This window comes from Neophocaena asiaeorientalis, unplaced genomic scaffold, assembly GCF_003031525.2.
Source record: "Neophocaena asiaeorientalis asiaeorientalis breed wild unplaced genomic scaffold, Neophocaena_asiaeorientalis_V1.1 scaffold46, whole genome shotgun sequence".
Lineage (NCBI taxonomy): Eukaryota > Metazoa > Chordata > Mammalia > Artiodactyla > Phocoenidae > Neophocaena > Neophocaena asiaeorientalis.
This window is the reverse complement of record NW_020175393.1, coordinates 4,861,671-4,877,441: the sequence shown is the minus strand read 5'-3', so window position 1 is coordinate 4,877,441 and position 15,771 is coordinate 4,861,671. Positions and strand designations below refer to the sequence as shown.

The following is a 15,771-nucleotide window of genomic DNA, read 5'->3' as shown; positions in this document are numbered from 1 at the left end:
AATAATTCCAACAACTTAATAAAAATGCAAATCAATTTACAGGTTGCTTAAACACTCTGTGCAGTTGGGAGCATTGAGAAGTCCAGTTTTGCCATGCATCCACACACACCCGTATCAGATGTCAGTGTGGCTCAACAAAAAGAAGTCCAATTATTCAACATAGTTCTGGAATATTTAGCAACAGCAATCAGAGAAGAAAAAGAAATAAAAGGAATCCAAATTGGAAAAGAAGAAGTAAAGCTGTCACTGTTTGCAGATGACATGATACTATACATAGAGAATCCTAAAGATGCTACCAGAAAACTACTAGAGCTAATCAATGAATTTGGTAAAGTAGCAGGATACAAAATTAATGCACAGAAATCTCTTGTATTCCTATACACTAATGATGAAAAATCTGAAAGAGAAATTAAGGAAACACTCCCATTTACCAATGCAACAAAAAGAATAAAATACCTAGGAATAAACCTACCTAAGGAGACAAAAGACCTGTATGCAGAAAACTATAAGACACCGATGAAAGAAATTAAAGATGATACAAACAGGTGGAGAGATATACCATGTTCTTGGATTGGAAGAATCAACATTGTGAAAATGACTATACTACCCAAAGCAATCTACAGATTCAATGCAATCCCTATCAAACTACTAATGGCTTTTTTCACAAAACTAGAACAAAAAATTTCACAATTTGTATGGAAACACAAAAGACCCCAAATAGCCAAAGCAATCTTGAGAAAGAAAAACAGAGCTGGAGGAATCAGGCTCCTGGACTTCAGACTGTACTACAAAGCTACAGTAATCAAGACAGTATGGGACTTCCCTCATGGCACAGTGGTTAAGAATCTGCCTCCCAATGCAGGGGACACGGGTTTGAGCCCTGGTCCGGGAAGATCCCACATGCTGCGGAGCAACTAAGCCTGTGCGCCACAACTACTGAGCCTGTGCTCTAGAGGCCACAGCCACAACTACTGAGCCCACGTGCTGCAACTACTGAAGCCCGTGTGCCTAGAGCCCGTGCTCCACAACAAGAGAAGCCACTGCAATGAGAAGCCCGCGCACGGCAATGAAGAGTAGCCCCCGCTTGCTGAAACCAGAGAAAGCCCGTGCGTAGCAACGAAGACCCAACACAGCCAAAAACAAATTTAAAAAACAAACAAAAAAAAGACAGTATGGTACTGGCACAAAAACAGAAATATAGATCAATGGAACAGGCTAGAAAGCCCAGAGATAAACCCACGCACATATGGTCACCTTATTTTTGATAAGGGAGGCAAGAATATACAATGGACAAAAGACAGCCTCTTCAATAAGTGGTGCTGGGAAAACTGGACAGCTACATGTAAAAGAATGAAATTAGAACACTCTCTAACACCATACACAAAAATAAACTCAAAATGGATTAAAGACCTAAATGTAAGGCCAAACACTATAAAACTCTTAGAGGAAAACATAGGCAGAACACTTATGACATAAATCACAGCAAGGTCCTTTTTGACCTACCCCCTAGAGAAATGGAAATAAGAAAAAAAATAAACAAATGGGACCTAATGAAACTTAAAAGCTTCTGCACAGCAAAGGAAACCATAAACAAGATGAAAAGACAACCCTCAGAATGGGAGAAAATATTTGCAAATGAAGCAACTGACAAAGGATTAATCTCCAAAATTTACAAATAGCGCATGCAGATCAATGTCAAAAAAACAAACAACCCAATTCAAAAATGGGCAGAAGACCTAAATAGACGTTTCTCCAAAGAAGATATACAGATTGCCAACAAACACATGAAAGAATGCTCAACATCATTAATCAGTAGAGAAATGCAAATCAAAACTACAATGAGGTATCACCTCACACCAGTCAGAATGTCCATAATCCAAAAATCTACAAACAATAAAAGCTGGAGAGGGTGTGGAGAAAAGGGAACCCTCTTGCATTGTTGGTGGGAATGTAAATTGATACAGCCACTATGGAGAACAGTATGGAGGTTCCTTTAAAAACTAAAAATAGAACTATCATATGACCCAGCAATCCCCCTACTGGGCATATACCCTGAGAAAACCATAATTCAAAAAGAATCATGTACCACAATGTCCACTGCAGCTCTATTTACAATAGTCAGGACATGGAAGGAACTTCTCTGGGAGACTTGGGATTGTACTCTTAGAAATGACCTTTACAACACCTGTTTGGCTCCCCTAAGAAAGCACTTCTATTGATTCATTGCCACTATACAACTCTCCAACCTATCTAGAAAACTGTTCAATAAGGCTTGCCCACTTAGCAAACTGAGCCAACTGTCACAACTTTAAATTATCACCACTAATGGGGAAGGGGAAAACAATTAATGAAGGTTAAAAAAAAAACAAAAACCAGCATTCACATGGCCTATTTGGGGAACTCATGGACTGGCAAAAGCTTTGGTAACAGAAATTTCCAAATCATGTTATATACTTGCTTTCCAGCCGTCTCTTGCTTCCAACCAGGGGACTTCATAGGGCAACAAACTATGATGGCCTTTTACAAATGGAAGCAATTAAAGGGAAATTACTCCTTCCTCTGAGGACACAGAACAAGTCTGCTCTCTGTCAGGTTTCACTATCATACTCAGGCTCCCTTGGGCAGGGGTATGCCAGCCAGGCTCCCACTGGCCACCCTTGTGGCAGGGCATGGGAGCAGGATGAAAGTCCTCAAGGTACCCAAAGTCCCAGGGAGCCCTGGAATGAGCAGACCAATCCCAGTTACCAATTTTTCAAAATTCACAAAGTGATACCAAGAGCTGGTCATTCAGTCCTTCATTCTCTGGTCTTTCTTGATAGCCCAGTGGTGCCAGCAAAAAAAAAAAGAAACAAAGAAAAAAACACATTGGTTTGCTTACCTTTCATTGGACCGTATCACGTAGTCAGTAAATTCATGGTCTCCCTTGATCACCTCCAAGGGGACCACAAGGTTGACGTCGGAATCGGTGTTCCGCAGCTGGTTGAGTTTAATATTGACTGAGAAGAGGTAATCCCGCACGTCATCGATGCCCACCTTCAGGCCCTTGCACACCACATACCTGGCAGGAGATACCCTGTCACTCCACTGAGCAAGGGCTTCCCTCACTTTTCCCTTCCCCAATCCCCTTGCTGAGTCGTGAAGCTCTTGTCTATGCACAAAGAACAGCACAGTCTGTGTGTTGCAAAGTTCACCTCAAATCCTTTCTTTTTATGTTGGGCTGTATTTCTACTCTCTATGGCTGTGGTTCCCACCTGCCCTGTGCCAGGTTGGCTGCATCATCGTCACCTGGGAAGTCTGTTAAGTTAAAGACAATCAGACTCTCCAGGGACAGGGCCCAGAAATCTGTGTTTTTAACAAGCCACTTAGAAATTCGGATTGGCCACATCTTCTCTCACATCGTGTATGGACACTGTGTCCCACCTGGGATGCCAACAGTGACTCTGGTTAGTGGCCCACTTAGTCCCTCCAGGTGACCGTTCTATTGATCTCCTTCTCCCTCCCGGAGAAGCCAAGGGTTGCCCACGTAAGTGTGGTGAATAAGGTTTGTGGAAAAGGAGGCAGAGGCTGACGGGTACATTGAAGAACCATTAAAATCCAAATCCTGACTCCTCTTGGCTCCAATCACTTTTTTTAAGTCAAGGTTTTTAATGTAGCTTGAGTGGTCATGCCAGAGATGCACCAGGATTTGCTGTTCTGACATTTAGCCAACTAGTCTGATTAAAATGGACAGGAAAGCCTCACCTCTCTGAGTTGGCAGGACGGCTGGTGACCGGCTTAAAGAGACATACTCGTTCAAAGCAGCAGTACAGCAGGTAGATGAGCCCCACACTGAAAGGTGTGAAGAGGTCAAAGGTTTTACAGATGAAGTGGCCTCCTAGATGAGAGAGAAAACACCAGTAGCAGTCAGCAGCTTCCATTCCACAAGGTGGGTAAGACAGTCTCAGGGAGTATGACGAAGTCAGGGACCCAGCAGCTGGGTCCATTAAAGTCACAGGCAATATAAGGGAAAGACTCAGTTTTAGAGGGGACTTTGGGGATTCTATGGCACTTTTTCCCCTAAATTCCTCATTCAGCCACCTGTCACCTAATATAAGCAGATTGTTTTTTAACTTCCAAGCCAACCCCTATACATGCTCTTGTCCAACAGGGCCTCTAAGAGGTGGGTCCGGGTGGGGAGACAGCAGAGGCAGTGTCACCTGTCCGGACAACGGACAGCGCCATGAGGAACTGACAGAGCAGCAGCTGTTTGCTGAGGATCTCCTGCAGGTTCTCCTGTCCCTCCACTGAGAAACCCTGAAATGAGAGCACAAGGATCAGGGTAGAAAACAGAAGTGATAAGGACTGAAAAGAGTACCCCTACCTCATCTTCTGTGAGATTTCTTGAAGTGTTTTCATTGATCTCCACCATCTGACTGATAAAGATACAGCTTGGTGTTTAGATTCTTCGGCGTGGTCACATGGCTCACTGTGAAGACAGCAGCTGGGACCCAGGCCTGACTACTGAGCCAGTGCTGTTTTCCTGCTCTATCACTCCCGGGGATGGAACCAAGTCTGCTCCTCCAAGGAGATGGTCCAGAAAATTTTAAAACTCACGTGGGAATCCAAGGGAAGAGTACGGCAGAACAGAGTCAAAATACGCTAGTCACAGGCCAACTACAAGATAGGAAACTAAATGCCCTGGTGAATCCAGTGAGACCCAGGGAGTACATGTGGCCTGAAACTCTGCAATGGGCTTGCTCAGTTGTGGGCTGACCACCGAACAGGCCCCAATCTGGTGACAGGAGAAAAGTTAGCATAACTCTGACAGTCACAGTAATCTCTTTCTCTGTGGACCAAGGATTTATTCACAAAACCCCCTTTTCCTGTCCCAAGACCATGGAGCCTCTCCCTGCAGCTGGCAGTGTCTCTGGCCAGGGTGTTTGTTCAAAGAATGTACACTGCTATTCTTGGAGTGGTCTCCCTCTCTGTGAGATCCCAGCAGGGGGCAGACAGCCATGCTCACACAGAAGTGAAGGAGGCCAGGGGCTGTGATAGGAAGAGAGGGGAGTTGTTGTTTAATGGGTACAGAGTTTCAATTTTGCAAAATGAAAAGGGTTTGGAGATCTGTCTCACAATAGTGTGAATATACTTAACACTACTGAACTGTAAACTTAAAGACGGTTGCAATGGTAAATTTTACGTTATGTGTTTTTCATCACAATAATTAAGAAAAGTAAAGAGGCTGGCCTCCATTAAGCTGGGCCCAGCCTGGCCAGGTCTCCAGAATCAAAAATGTTTAGCAATGTCTTCCAGATTTACAGATGCTTCTTAAAATGCATGTCTGTTTATAGGGGAAACAGACAAACAAATAAATCAGCCACAAAGGTCACCAGTCTAAGCTGCCTAAGCCAGAAAGACAATCCTTGAGTTTGCCACTCTAGCTGACAAACTGCAAGGCTGCCTGCCTCCCAAGCACTATCAGATCCCTCAAGCACAAGTGAAGCAGCCCCTCCCTCCCCTCCACCCAAGCCTGTCTATCTGTTGTCCACTGCTGTGCACAAAGCTTTGGTGAGCGAGGTGCATGTTCAGATCCTGTGCTGATATCCTAAACATTTATTCACCTCTCCACAGGGCTACTGCTTGAAAGGCTACCCAAGGGGCTCCAGAGGCTCTTCTCAACTCTGGCCATGTGACCCTGGTGCAACTGCGACTTCTCTGACCCTCCTCTACACTAATTCGTGGCTCATTCCAGAAAAGACTACCTGCAGCATCAGATTACTAGGTGAGAAAGCTGCAGGGGACTTGCCTCTATACATCAAATACCTGCCCAAGAAACAGGCGACGTGAATATTCACTGTAGCCCAGTGACTGACCGAGCCTCCTGTAGAGTCCCGGAGGACTCCTTTGAGCTGCTGCCTTCGGTTATACGGTCACCTATTAGCCCATCCAGAGGCTTAGGAGCGGCCATGTGTAGACAGCCTCTACCAGGAGCAGCACCCAGGTGACAAATGACGGGAATGTTCTTCCCGGTCAGCTCTGCCTAGCTCATCTTAGTCATGGCCCTCCTCTCACCATGTCTCATAGCCAACCAAGGCCCTTTGAAGAAGTGAGCTGAGAAGGTCCACTTGCTCCAAGCAAAGATGCCCACAACATCACAGCCTTGACAAAGTTACCACTGAAAAGATGCACGAAAAGAATAAAAACATACATCACACATCCCTACTATCTGCCCTTCCAGGGCAGCTAAAGGACCAAACCAAAACAAACAAAACCAATTTTCAAGCCTCTAACATGATAAATCCCTAAAGCATCACCCTATGAAGAGCAGGTCACCTACCCCATCAGCCATCAGAAAGTGGACACCCTTGCGATCTGTGTTATCCAGGACAAAATTCCGAAAAGCAGTGATGTTCTCCGGGCGGGTGATGTCTCCATCTCCATCGATCCCACCCTCACCTGACAAGACACAAGATTCACATTTAGCTCATATGCCCTGTGCATCCCTGGAGCTGGGACACAAGCTCTCTGGGGATGTGAACACAGGTACCAGGTGTACCTCGAGGCCCAGGAGAAAAGCCCCTGTGAGGAGCAACTCACTGAAGGACCCATCATACAAGGCTGCCTTGCAGTGATGGACAGGAGGCAAAAAGAGTGCCCTGCTATAATAAAGCAGAGTTCAGAAGGAGCTGACCAGCCAAGCATCATCAACTGAAACAGAAGGTCTTCATATTCAAGATCAAAGTTGTGTTTAAAGCACCTACATTTAGGAACCAATATCAACTTCTTAATAAGAACTGTTAACAAAGGACTTAGGATTTGCTGCCAAATCACGAAAAGCGAGCCAGAGTGGAGGGAACTGCTGGAGGGCTGCTGAGCTGGCTGGAGATGGGTGTGGGTTTGTATGTGTTAATAACCCTGCCAGTTCTCAGCCGGAGATCAGGCAGTTTCATTATCTCCTGTCACCACAAGAGAAGAAAGGAGGAATTAATATGGCTCTGGTGAGAGTTTGCTTAGTGGAGTATTTAACCTGTACCCACAGGCCTGGGGCAAAAAGGGACAGTCTAGAGGGAACCGAGACCTTCATGACACTGGCTGGGAACCCCAGACTCAGAGACCTGGTAAAGAAAACATGGCAAGTGGATAATAACTACTTCTGACCTAAAGTCTCCAAAGAGAACTGCCTCTCATAGCCCTGCTACCCTCCTCCACGTCCCTACCATAGTAGGGTTCGAAGAGTTCACTGGAGGCCGAGTAGAAGTCTTCCAGCTTAAAATCGTTAGGACCCTTCAGAGTCATTCCAAAGCCCTTTGCGTGCCACTTCTTCCTCCACAGCACATACTCTGAGAAGCCACCTGGGCCTGCACAGACGTCAGCAAAGTATAGAAGCTCAGCTTCCCGGTCCTTCACCAGTGGTTTCTGCAAAGGCAAGTGGAAGTCAGGGGAGGAAGGGAAAAAAGATGGCTAAATGGGGAGCAGGAAAGAGAAGGCAGGGGGAGTAAAATAAGCCTTTCAGCAAGCACAATGCAGAGTTCCTGCGGCCAGAGCCACAAGCGCCCGGAAATGTGTCCTCTGTGATCATTGCCCTCCAAAGTTTTTGCCCATCCCCACCTCAAACACCCCTGATGCCTTTCAACCCACCAGGCCTAGCTCAGACTCCTAATAAAAACATCTTAATGGGCATCTAAGTGTGCATTTTTTATTTCTCAGCATCTTTTCCTCAGCATTATTTCTCAGCATCATATCCTGCCTTACAAGAGTCCCACTGAGCAGAATATTCTAACCCCACATTACAGATAGGGAAAAAGAGACCCCAAGACACAAAGCGACTTGTTCACAGACAGTCCGCAGCAAAGCTAAATCAGAATCCCATCAGCCTGACCATTAGATGCAGGCCTTCCTGTCCAACCAAAGTCTGAGGGGCTCTCACATCACCCCCTCTCAGCCACAGGGCCTATCTTTCCAGATCATAGCCTCTGCTTCCCTTCTCCCCTACCTCTGAGGCTCTCCCTTTTTCTTCCAATTAACTTTTTATCATGGAATAATTTTAGATTTATAGATAAGCTGTAAGAATAAAGTTCGCATATACCCTTCACCCAGTTTTATTAACATCTTACATTGTCATCTGTCAAAATTAAGAAACTGACACAGGTACATTACTATTAACTAAAGTCCAAACTTGATTCAGATCTCACTAGAGCCCTTGTTCTGTTCCATGACCCCATCCAAGATACCACAGTGCATTGAGTCTCCTCCTTTTTAGCACCCCCTCCCTCTCCTGCCTTTGCTCCTCTGCTAGCCACGGCCTGGGTGGTGCATAGCTGGGAGCTGACAAGGTAGAGAGAACAGGAGACAGTGGTGTGCAGCTTCCGGGCAGCCATCAGAGCACCCACCCACCTAAGGAATAACTAAATTACAATAATCATTTGTATTTTTATTGGATTATAGTTTTGGCCACTTGAGTGGCTTTAACTCTTAATCTAAAATGTTGGGAGTTCCCTGGTGGCCTAATAGTTAGGATTCCCGGTTTTCGCTGCTGTGGCCCAGGTTTGATCCCTGGTCGGGGAACTTAATCCTGCAAGCCATGCAGCACGGCCAAATAAATAAATAAAATAAAATGTATGCTGCGTGCAGACCTAGATTGTGTGTTTACACTTCTCTTCTACACACCTGGGCCCTAGATGATGAGTTCTACTTGTCCCAACCCTCCACAGCAGAGAGGATAAACCATCGGCACTGGTGACAAGAGGTTGAGTTCTAGAGGGGGTGACTGCAGGGGACCCTCATGAACATCCAGCAGAAAGGGGCTAAGGCAGCTCAGCCTTCTCTCTCTACAGGTTTGGCATGGCTAGGTGCTTGTCCAGAGCTCTGTTAACTGCTAGATAAAGATCAGAAAGCTTCAGGGGAAACAGTTATAAGAAAGAAATGGAAATACTGATGCTCACGATCCAGTCACTTTCTAGGTGACAAGGGCCTTGCCTCTGATGATGGTTATCTACCTTTATCAAAACAGTGAAAAAGTCTCAGGAGAAAGACTTTAGCTAAAAATAAACTTCATCATCCTGTGACAAGCCCATTCAGCATGCTTGGATATATCAGTTCTTTCTCCCCTACCCCTGCCACCCCACCCTAGCATACTTTTGTTCCTGAGCCATCAGTTTTCATATTTTTGGATTATATTCATTTGCACACACAAAGAAAGACCTAATGGCATTTGCCGAGAATATTACGCGGCACTTCCCAGGCTGCAACGTGGTAGTGAGGCAGGGGTCACAATTTTAAGGCTTGCACATGCTAGAAAGAGTGAAAACATTGTTCCTCACCACTGGCCATGTCCTAGCCCCAGGCTCCAGCCTCTCTGGGTGAGCAGATGGCCCAAAGGAAGACTGGGAGAAGGAAGGGGAATGAATCAATGAAAGCATCTCACCTTCAAGAAGAGGGCATAAATATGATCTGTTCTGTGATTTCAAGATGTGTCATACCCTCACAGGCCACAGCCAGAAGGTCCTTTCATAGAAAGGACATCTGGGATTCTCACCTCTGCCATTTACTGGCTGTGCAGTCAAAGGCAAGTCCGTAACTTATGTCTTTAAGCTCGAGCTTCCTCAACTGTAAACTGGGACTAATGCAGATTATTTTTTAAGGCTATTAGAGGATTAAATGAAGTACTGTATGTCAAAGACCTTTAGAAACTGTACAACACTAAACAAATGTAAGATAACATTATATTCAACTAGATCACCCTCCTTAGAGTCAAAACTCTGGTCCCTTCCATCCTTTCGTCTTTGCAATACCTAGCACTGTGCTCCACATGCAGTGGGCACTTTGTAAGTGCTGTCTAATTTCTTCTAAGACAGCGCTGAAACTTAAAGATCTACATTCAGTTTTTGTCTCCTGTTACACTTCACAGCCAATGTTTTCTTACCTCAACGATAACCCCAAGCACACAAGTCCCTCACATAACGTTTTGGTTTATAATATGCTTCCGTATACCCAAACAATCTAAATTCCCTTCTTTCCCTTGTCCCTTCCAATTCTTGTTTATGATTTCTTTATTTCCCTACCCTAGCCTCTTTTCTCCTTTTTCCACAACTTGCAGAAGCAGAAACACACTGAAAAACCTCAGAGACCCTCCCTCTGGCTTCCCACCTCCAACCTCCTCACACTTTCCCAAGCTTCAAGTTCTCCACACTCTTATTCTGTAATTTGCCTGATCCAAGAGCCACTGAGACCCTGGCCAACCTGGGCATGTGCCTGGGGCTTCCACCTCTCCCAGCTCTGCTGGGAGTGCTCTAGAGTGTCTCGCCTGAAAAACACACCAAGCCTGCCGGGCTTGGCTGTCACTCTGGTCCTTGGGGGAAAACAGAGGTGAAAAGAGAGAAGAAAACACTAGGAGCTGAAGAGAAATCACTTTTTATAGTGTAGTGCAGAAGAACATCTCTGAAAGGGCAATTCTCCATGGCCAATATCAATCAATTCAAGTCAAGAAGCTGCCTGAAGCATCACAAACACGGCTGCCTTTTCCTATGTAACTAATATCTCCACCCTCGACCTCAATGGGACAACCCTGATGCCTACTTCATTTTCCTGACAGCGAAAGAAAATAACCAGATACCAGCTGCTGGAGGCGTTTAACATTCAAAAGCCCAAAGTGATGCTGTGACTTCCCAGCGGCTTGACAGAGTTCCTTTGCCAGGCAGGGGTTTAAAAGAAATCATTTGGAGCTCAAAAAATTAAATCAACATTATATCAACCTAATTTTCTCAAGATGCTAATTCCAAGAGCTCTTTTGTGCAGCTTGCTGGTACTGTAAAATGGGGAGGGAGACCTGGGAGAGAAAAATAACTAAAGACTGGAGGGGTCCACCTACCAGTTTCGCCAGCACTGAAGAAGTAGTCAGGGTGAAGCCGAATCATTAAAGAACTTGGAAAACAAGTTTCTTTAAGCAGTGGATAATCGGGGCCTAGTAGAAGGAGGGTGAGTGAAGCAGAAACAGGTTCGGGAACAGCTGGCTCCTGGCCCCTTCACTGTCAGAGAGAACTAACTTTCTAGGACTGGGTAAAAATGCTTTGAAACCCTGAAGGGAATGTTAGAATGAAATTTCCTTTTTTCTTTCTCTATCATTATGGAGGGTCTGTGTTCAGAAAAATGACATGTAGCAAAGTAGAAAATCATTTTGCTCTACCACTTCTTGAGAAGGGCCAAAGACTGGTAATTATGATCCCACATAAAACTTGTTCAGAGAGGCAGAAAGGGAAAGGGGCCATGTTTGAAATCACAGATTTTAGAGCTGGAACAAATCTTAAGAGTCTTTTGGTCCTACCCCCAGCCCTCGGCAGGTTAGTAGGGCTAATTTCAGAGATGAGGCAGCTGAGACACAAAGAAGGTATGAACCTAAGTGACACCACCTGCGACTAAGTGCTGCACTCCATGCCCGCCCTCAACCCTCACTGAACACAGCCTAGGTCTTCAGACACAATATTGATTTTAAATAGACCAGTGAAAGAACCCAGATACCCACATTTCATTCAACACTCAAACATTTCCCAGAGTACTGCCCTCTCATACCAGAAACAGCAACCAAATCAGATGATGTCACAAGTTTCAATTTGGAACACTCACTGTAAGGACTGTATACAGTCATCCCACAGTATCTGCAGGGGATTGGTTTCAGGACCCCTGCAGCCACCGAAATCTGCAGATGCTCAAGTCCTTTATATAAAATGGCAGTGTACAGTCGGCCCTCTGTATTGGTGGATGCAGAACCTACAGACACGGAGGGCTGACTGTAATCAGACTCTACCTCATCCATGGCAGGAAGAAAGCAGGGGAAAGCTCCTTGGTGGCAACTGGCCTCCACACATCAATGAGCACAGAAAGGCTTTACAAACCCCCAACGCTGTACCCTTATCAGCTCTCAAGTCCACCAGAATTTCCAGAACACAAGCACCACAGGGAAAGGGGTCACATCTATCTCCTTCAAAATTATATTCCTGGTACTGTGCCTGGCACAATGTAGGGGTTTTGATAAATACACGTTTAATGAATGCAGGAGGGAGGCCTGTGTTCTAGCTCATGGCCTCATCTCCCTGCTCCCTAGGCCTATAGATGCACAGCTGCTGATTTTGTCAGGAATGCCCCTTCTCCACCCCTGCAAGCCCTGCTGCCTCCACTCAAAGTGAGCAGCAGGGTCTGCAGAGTTGGGGGGTGGGACTCAGGGCCTGAAGCCCTAGAGACAACTGCTTACTGGGGCACTCCTGGGACCACAGGGAAGCACTGTGGAACCCTACCTGAAGAGCTCAAAGCAAAACATATCTCTTTCACAAAATACATCTCTATCACCTAGCAGGAATACTCTCCTAGCACTGCACAAATGGCAATTTCTGAACCACTGAAGCTCGAGCTCATTTGGCACTATGAATTTAGAAGCAAAATCTTGTTCTCACCCCATAAGAGTCCCTCGGATTTGTAAACATGCGATCGAACACAAAATCCATGTTAGCCATCTTCATTGCCGCCCTGCAACAAAGCAAGACAGAAAAGTGTGCCTCAGTACCAGACATATGGAGAGCTAAGGCTCAAATGAAAAGGTAGAGCAGTGTACATTGGGGTGGGGGGGAAGGAAATGTCAGCAAACCTGTTTAGGAAGAAGACTCCTCGGATCATCTCGTAGGGATTGGCCCGGGTCCGAGCTCGCCGCATCTCCTCCCCATCCAGGACATCAAACACATTCTGCCCAGAGAGAATCAGAACCTGAAGGTGAGCATCACCCTTTGGGATGAAACAGGTGTCTTAATGAGCTTGAGGGGCCTGATTCACAGCCCTCTGAAGAGCTAGGCTCCTGCCGTATCCCAGTTCTGAAATGACCAGATATGGGACCCTAGACAAGTCACTCTATCACTGACCCTCAACTACCTCACCTGTAAAATGGTACAAAATAAAAGGGAAGTAAGCATGTGCCTGGCACATGGTAAGTGGTTAATAAACGGCATGGAGTCACCTCCTGGCGCTGGTAATCCTCATAACAAATCTGCTTATCCACCCCAGCAGCAACCTCCCAAGGGACCAGAGTTCTGATATGAAGGGTACCCAGAGAGAGGGTAGACAAACCAAGACCAGAGTTTTCTGAAGGCGCCTACCACACAGGAGGGAACCCTTCTCTGTTCTCTAATATTCTCTCTGAAAAAAGAAAGCCTCACCTTACCTGAGTTCCAGTCACCTTAAGGATATTCCCAACACTCTGCCTGCCAGAAAAATAAGCTCTGTGAAGCTAGTCTGAGGCCTTGCTTCTTCTCCAACCCATTTCCTCCTCAGAGTTTCCTTGGCCCATTCTGCCCCAGGCAATGCACTTCCTGACCCAAAGACAGGCCAAAAGATATCAAGGGGAGGGTAACACCAGCTACTTCTTTTAATTTTTACAACAACACTGGGAAGTGAGTATTTTCTCCCCAGTTTATAGATGAGGAAATTCAAACTCAGAGAAGCTAAAGCAAGTGGCCCAAGGTCACACAGGAAAAAAAAAAAAAAAAAGCTGCTAAACTAGGATTTGAATTCAGCTCTATCTGATACTACACAATGATTCTGAACCTTTCACTATGCCAGGCCCCCTTCAGGATTACAATGAACCGACCCACTGAAATTAAGTGGTTCCTTTCCTGACTACTGATCACAGGGATAGCACAACACTACAGGGCAGGAGAGCCACCAAGGAGAAAGGACACCTCACAGAAATGTACCAAGCTACCTATCTGATCTCAAGGAAAAATCTTAGCTAAACTTCAGCCTCCCCACAACTGACTCAAAAGAACAAGAAAAGCCCAGCACAACCCCTCACACAAAATCTTCAACTCCAGCTCTAGCCACGAGTCCTTACCTTACATTGCAACACACTGTGAAGCAGCTCTTCCCCACAAAACTCTGTTTCATCTTCAATAATCATCTTTCTCTACAGGGAGAAGAAAACAATCAATAATGACCACAAGCAACTGTATTTGGGGGGATGGATGGAGAAACTAGGGTTCTGAGTGAGTAGAGCAAAAGGGGCCAAAGAACATCAATCCCTGAGGGGCGGGAAAAAGAAAATCCTAAATCCCTCTGGCTCTAGTCCAGATGGCTGTGAGATGAAGCAGACCCCTGGGTACTCTGACTAGAGCACCATATGCATACAAGACTCATGAATGCTGAGGCTGAGAAAAGCAAACAGGAAGGAGACATCCAAGCTGTCTGTCCCTAGAGTGTGGAGGGAGAAGGATGGGGAATGCCCCAAATGACAGAAGCCTTTCCCTCAACCAGGAAGCCTCCTGCTCTGTGATGAGTATGAAGGCAGGATCCCAGGCACTGACCTGGTAGTGTCACAGAAAACAAGGGTGAGGGAGCCTCATGGGGATGTCAAGTCCAACTTCATGTCTGAGTGAGGCTACCTCTAAATCAGTGATGCTCAAACTTGGTGTTCTCAGGTTTACACTCTTCAAGATCACTGAGGACCCCCCAAAGAGCTTTTGTTTATATAAGAGATATGTGTATATATATTAGAAGTTAAAACTGAGAAAACATTTAAATATTTACTAATTTAGTTTAAAAGAAGATGGTATATTAACATAAATAACATTTTTATGAGAAAAAACTATATTTCCAAAAAAAAAATTTATTGAGAAGAGTGGCCCTGTTTTCCATTTTGCAAATCTCTCAATATCTGGCTTAATACACAACAGCTAGATTCTCCTGTCCACATTTGCATTCAATTGGTCGTGATATTACATGTCATGGTCACTGGAAAACTCCACTGGACACTTGTGAGAGAATGAGAATGAAAAAGGCAAATAACTTTTCAGTATCATTATTAAAATAACTTTGACCTGGTAGACCCCGTGAAAGGGTCAGGGAGATCCCTGGAGGTCCCTACACTTTGAGAACTGCTCTCCAGACCATGCTGACTTGGTATAGCTATCTACTTTATTCTTATAATTTTCCAGAAGGAAATTAAATTTCCTCCGTAACAACTCCCTCAATACTTTCTGAGGACAGGGATAGTGCCTTTTTATCTACCTGAAACAGTGCCCAGCAGTGACCAGAATATACAGATGTATAATAAGCTACTCTAAAAAGCAACCAAGAGGAAGACAGAAGTTATGCATTTCGTGCTGCCTTGCAAGTTAAAGGAGGAAAAACCCTGTCTGCCTCATCTGACAGGGGCATATCCGTAAAGCCCCTGACACACCCTCTTGATGCAGAATGCTCAGATTCACATTTTTCTTAAACTGTGAGTACACAACTGACTTGAGGAGGAGAAAAGTCAGGAGATAAGTGCCAAGAATTCAGGGTACATTTTCCTGAAATCCTACCTTTCCCACAACCATCCAATCGCTCATTTCCTGAGTGTCAGGAATTTCAGTGGTACATTCTGGGAACCATGACACCTGCTCACAGGCACTGGGCTACAAACAAAAGAGAGGGAAGTAAGTCAGGTAAGATAGACCCTCGGGGCTATGCCCCAACTCACCAGGGCTTCCCCAAAACAATCAAGAGGGACTCAGAGTGAAAAGGGTCCAGGAAGCTGAGGCCACTAGCAGTGTCAGACATTAGAACTAAGAGCCAGAATTCTAAAGTTTAACTTCTGAAGGCCAGGTCCAATTCTGGATTGAATCCTAAGAAACTTCCCCAACTTACAAAGTTTCTTTCATTTGTTCCAATATTATTTGATGAATACCTACTGTGGGCTAAGAGCTCAGAATGCAGAGTTTAAAAGATATGGTCCTGGGCTTCCCTGGTGGCGCAGTGGTTGAGAGTCCGCCTGCC

The 15,771-nt window shown here is 45.3% G+C and overlaps 1 protein-coding gene across 7 annotated transcripts in view; it reads right to left on the bottom strand.

Moving 5' to 3' along the window:
* Positions 1–15,771, bottom strand: part of CMTR1 (cap methyltransferase 1) — a 59,207-nt gene that overhangs the window by 26,602 nt on the left and 16,834 nt on the right. For 5 of the 7 annotated variants that reach the window (XR_003006045.1, XR_003006046.1, XM_024765962.1 and 2 more), the window contains exons 5-13: positions 15,318–15,410; positions 13,850–13,921; positions 12,614–12,747; positions 12,423–12,495; positions 7,197–7,395; positions 6,317–6,435; positions 4,197–4,293; positions 3,742–3,874; positions 2,879–3,058 (exon numbers count right to left, since the gene is read on the bottom strand). Coding sequence is in view for 5 of the 7 variants with exons in the window: in XM_024765962.1 (XP_024621730.1) it covers positions 2,879–3,058; positions 3,742–3,874; positions 4,197–4,293; positions 6,317–6,435; positions 7,197–7,395; positions 12,423–12,495; positions 12,614–12,747; positions 13,850–13,921; positions 15,318–15,410 (1,100 nt within the window). In the remaining 2 variants the exon portion in view is untranslated. The remainder of the gene's footprint in view (positions 1–2,878; positions 3,059–3,741; positions 3,875–4,196; positions 4,294–6,316; positions 6,436–7,196; positions 7,396–12,422; positions 12,496–12,613; positions 12,748–13,849; positions 13,922–15,317; positions 15,411–15,771) is intronic. The other 2 variants (XM_024765964.1, XM_024765965.1) reach the window with 2 other exon arrangements.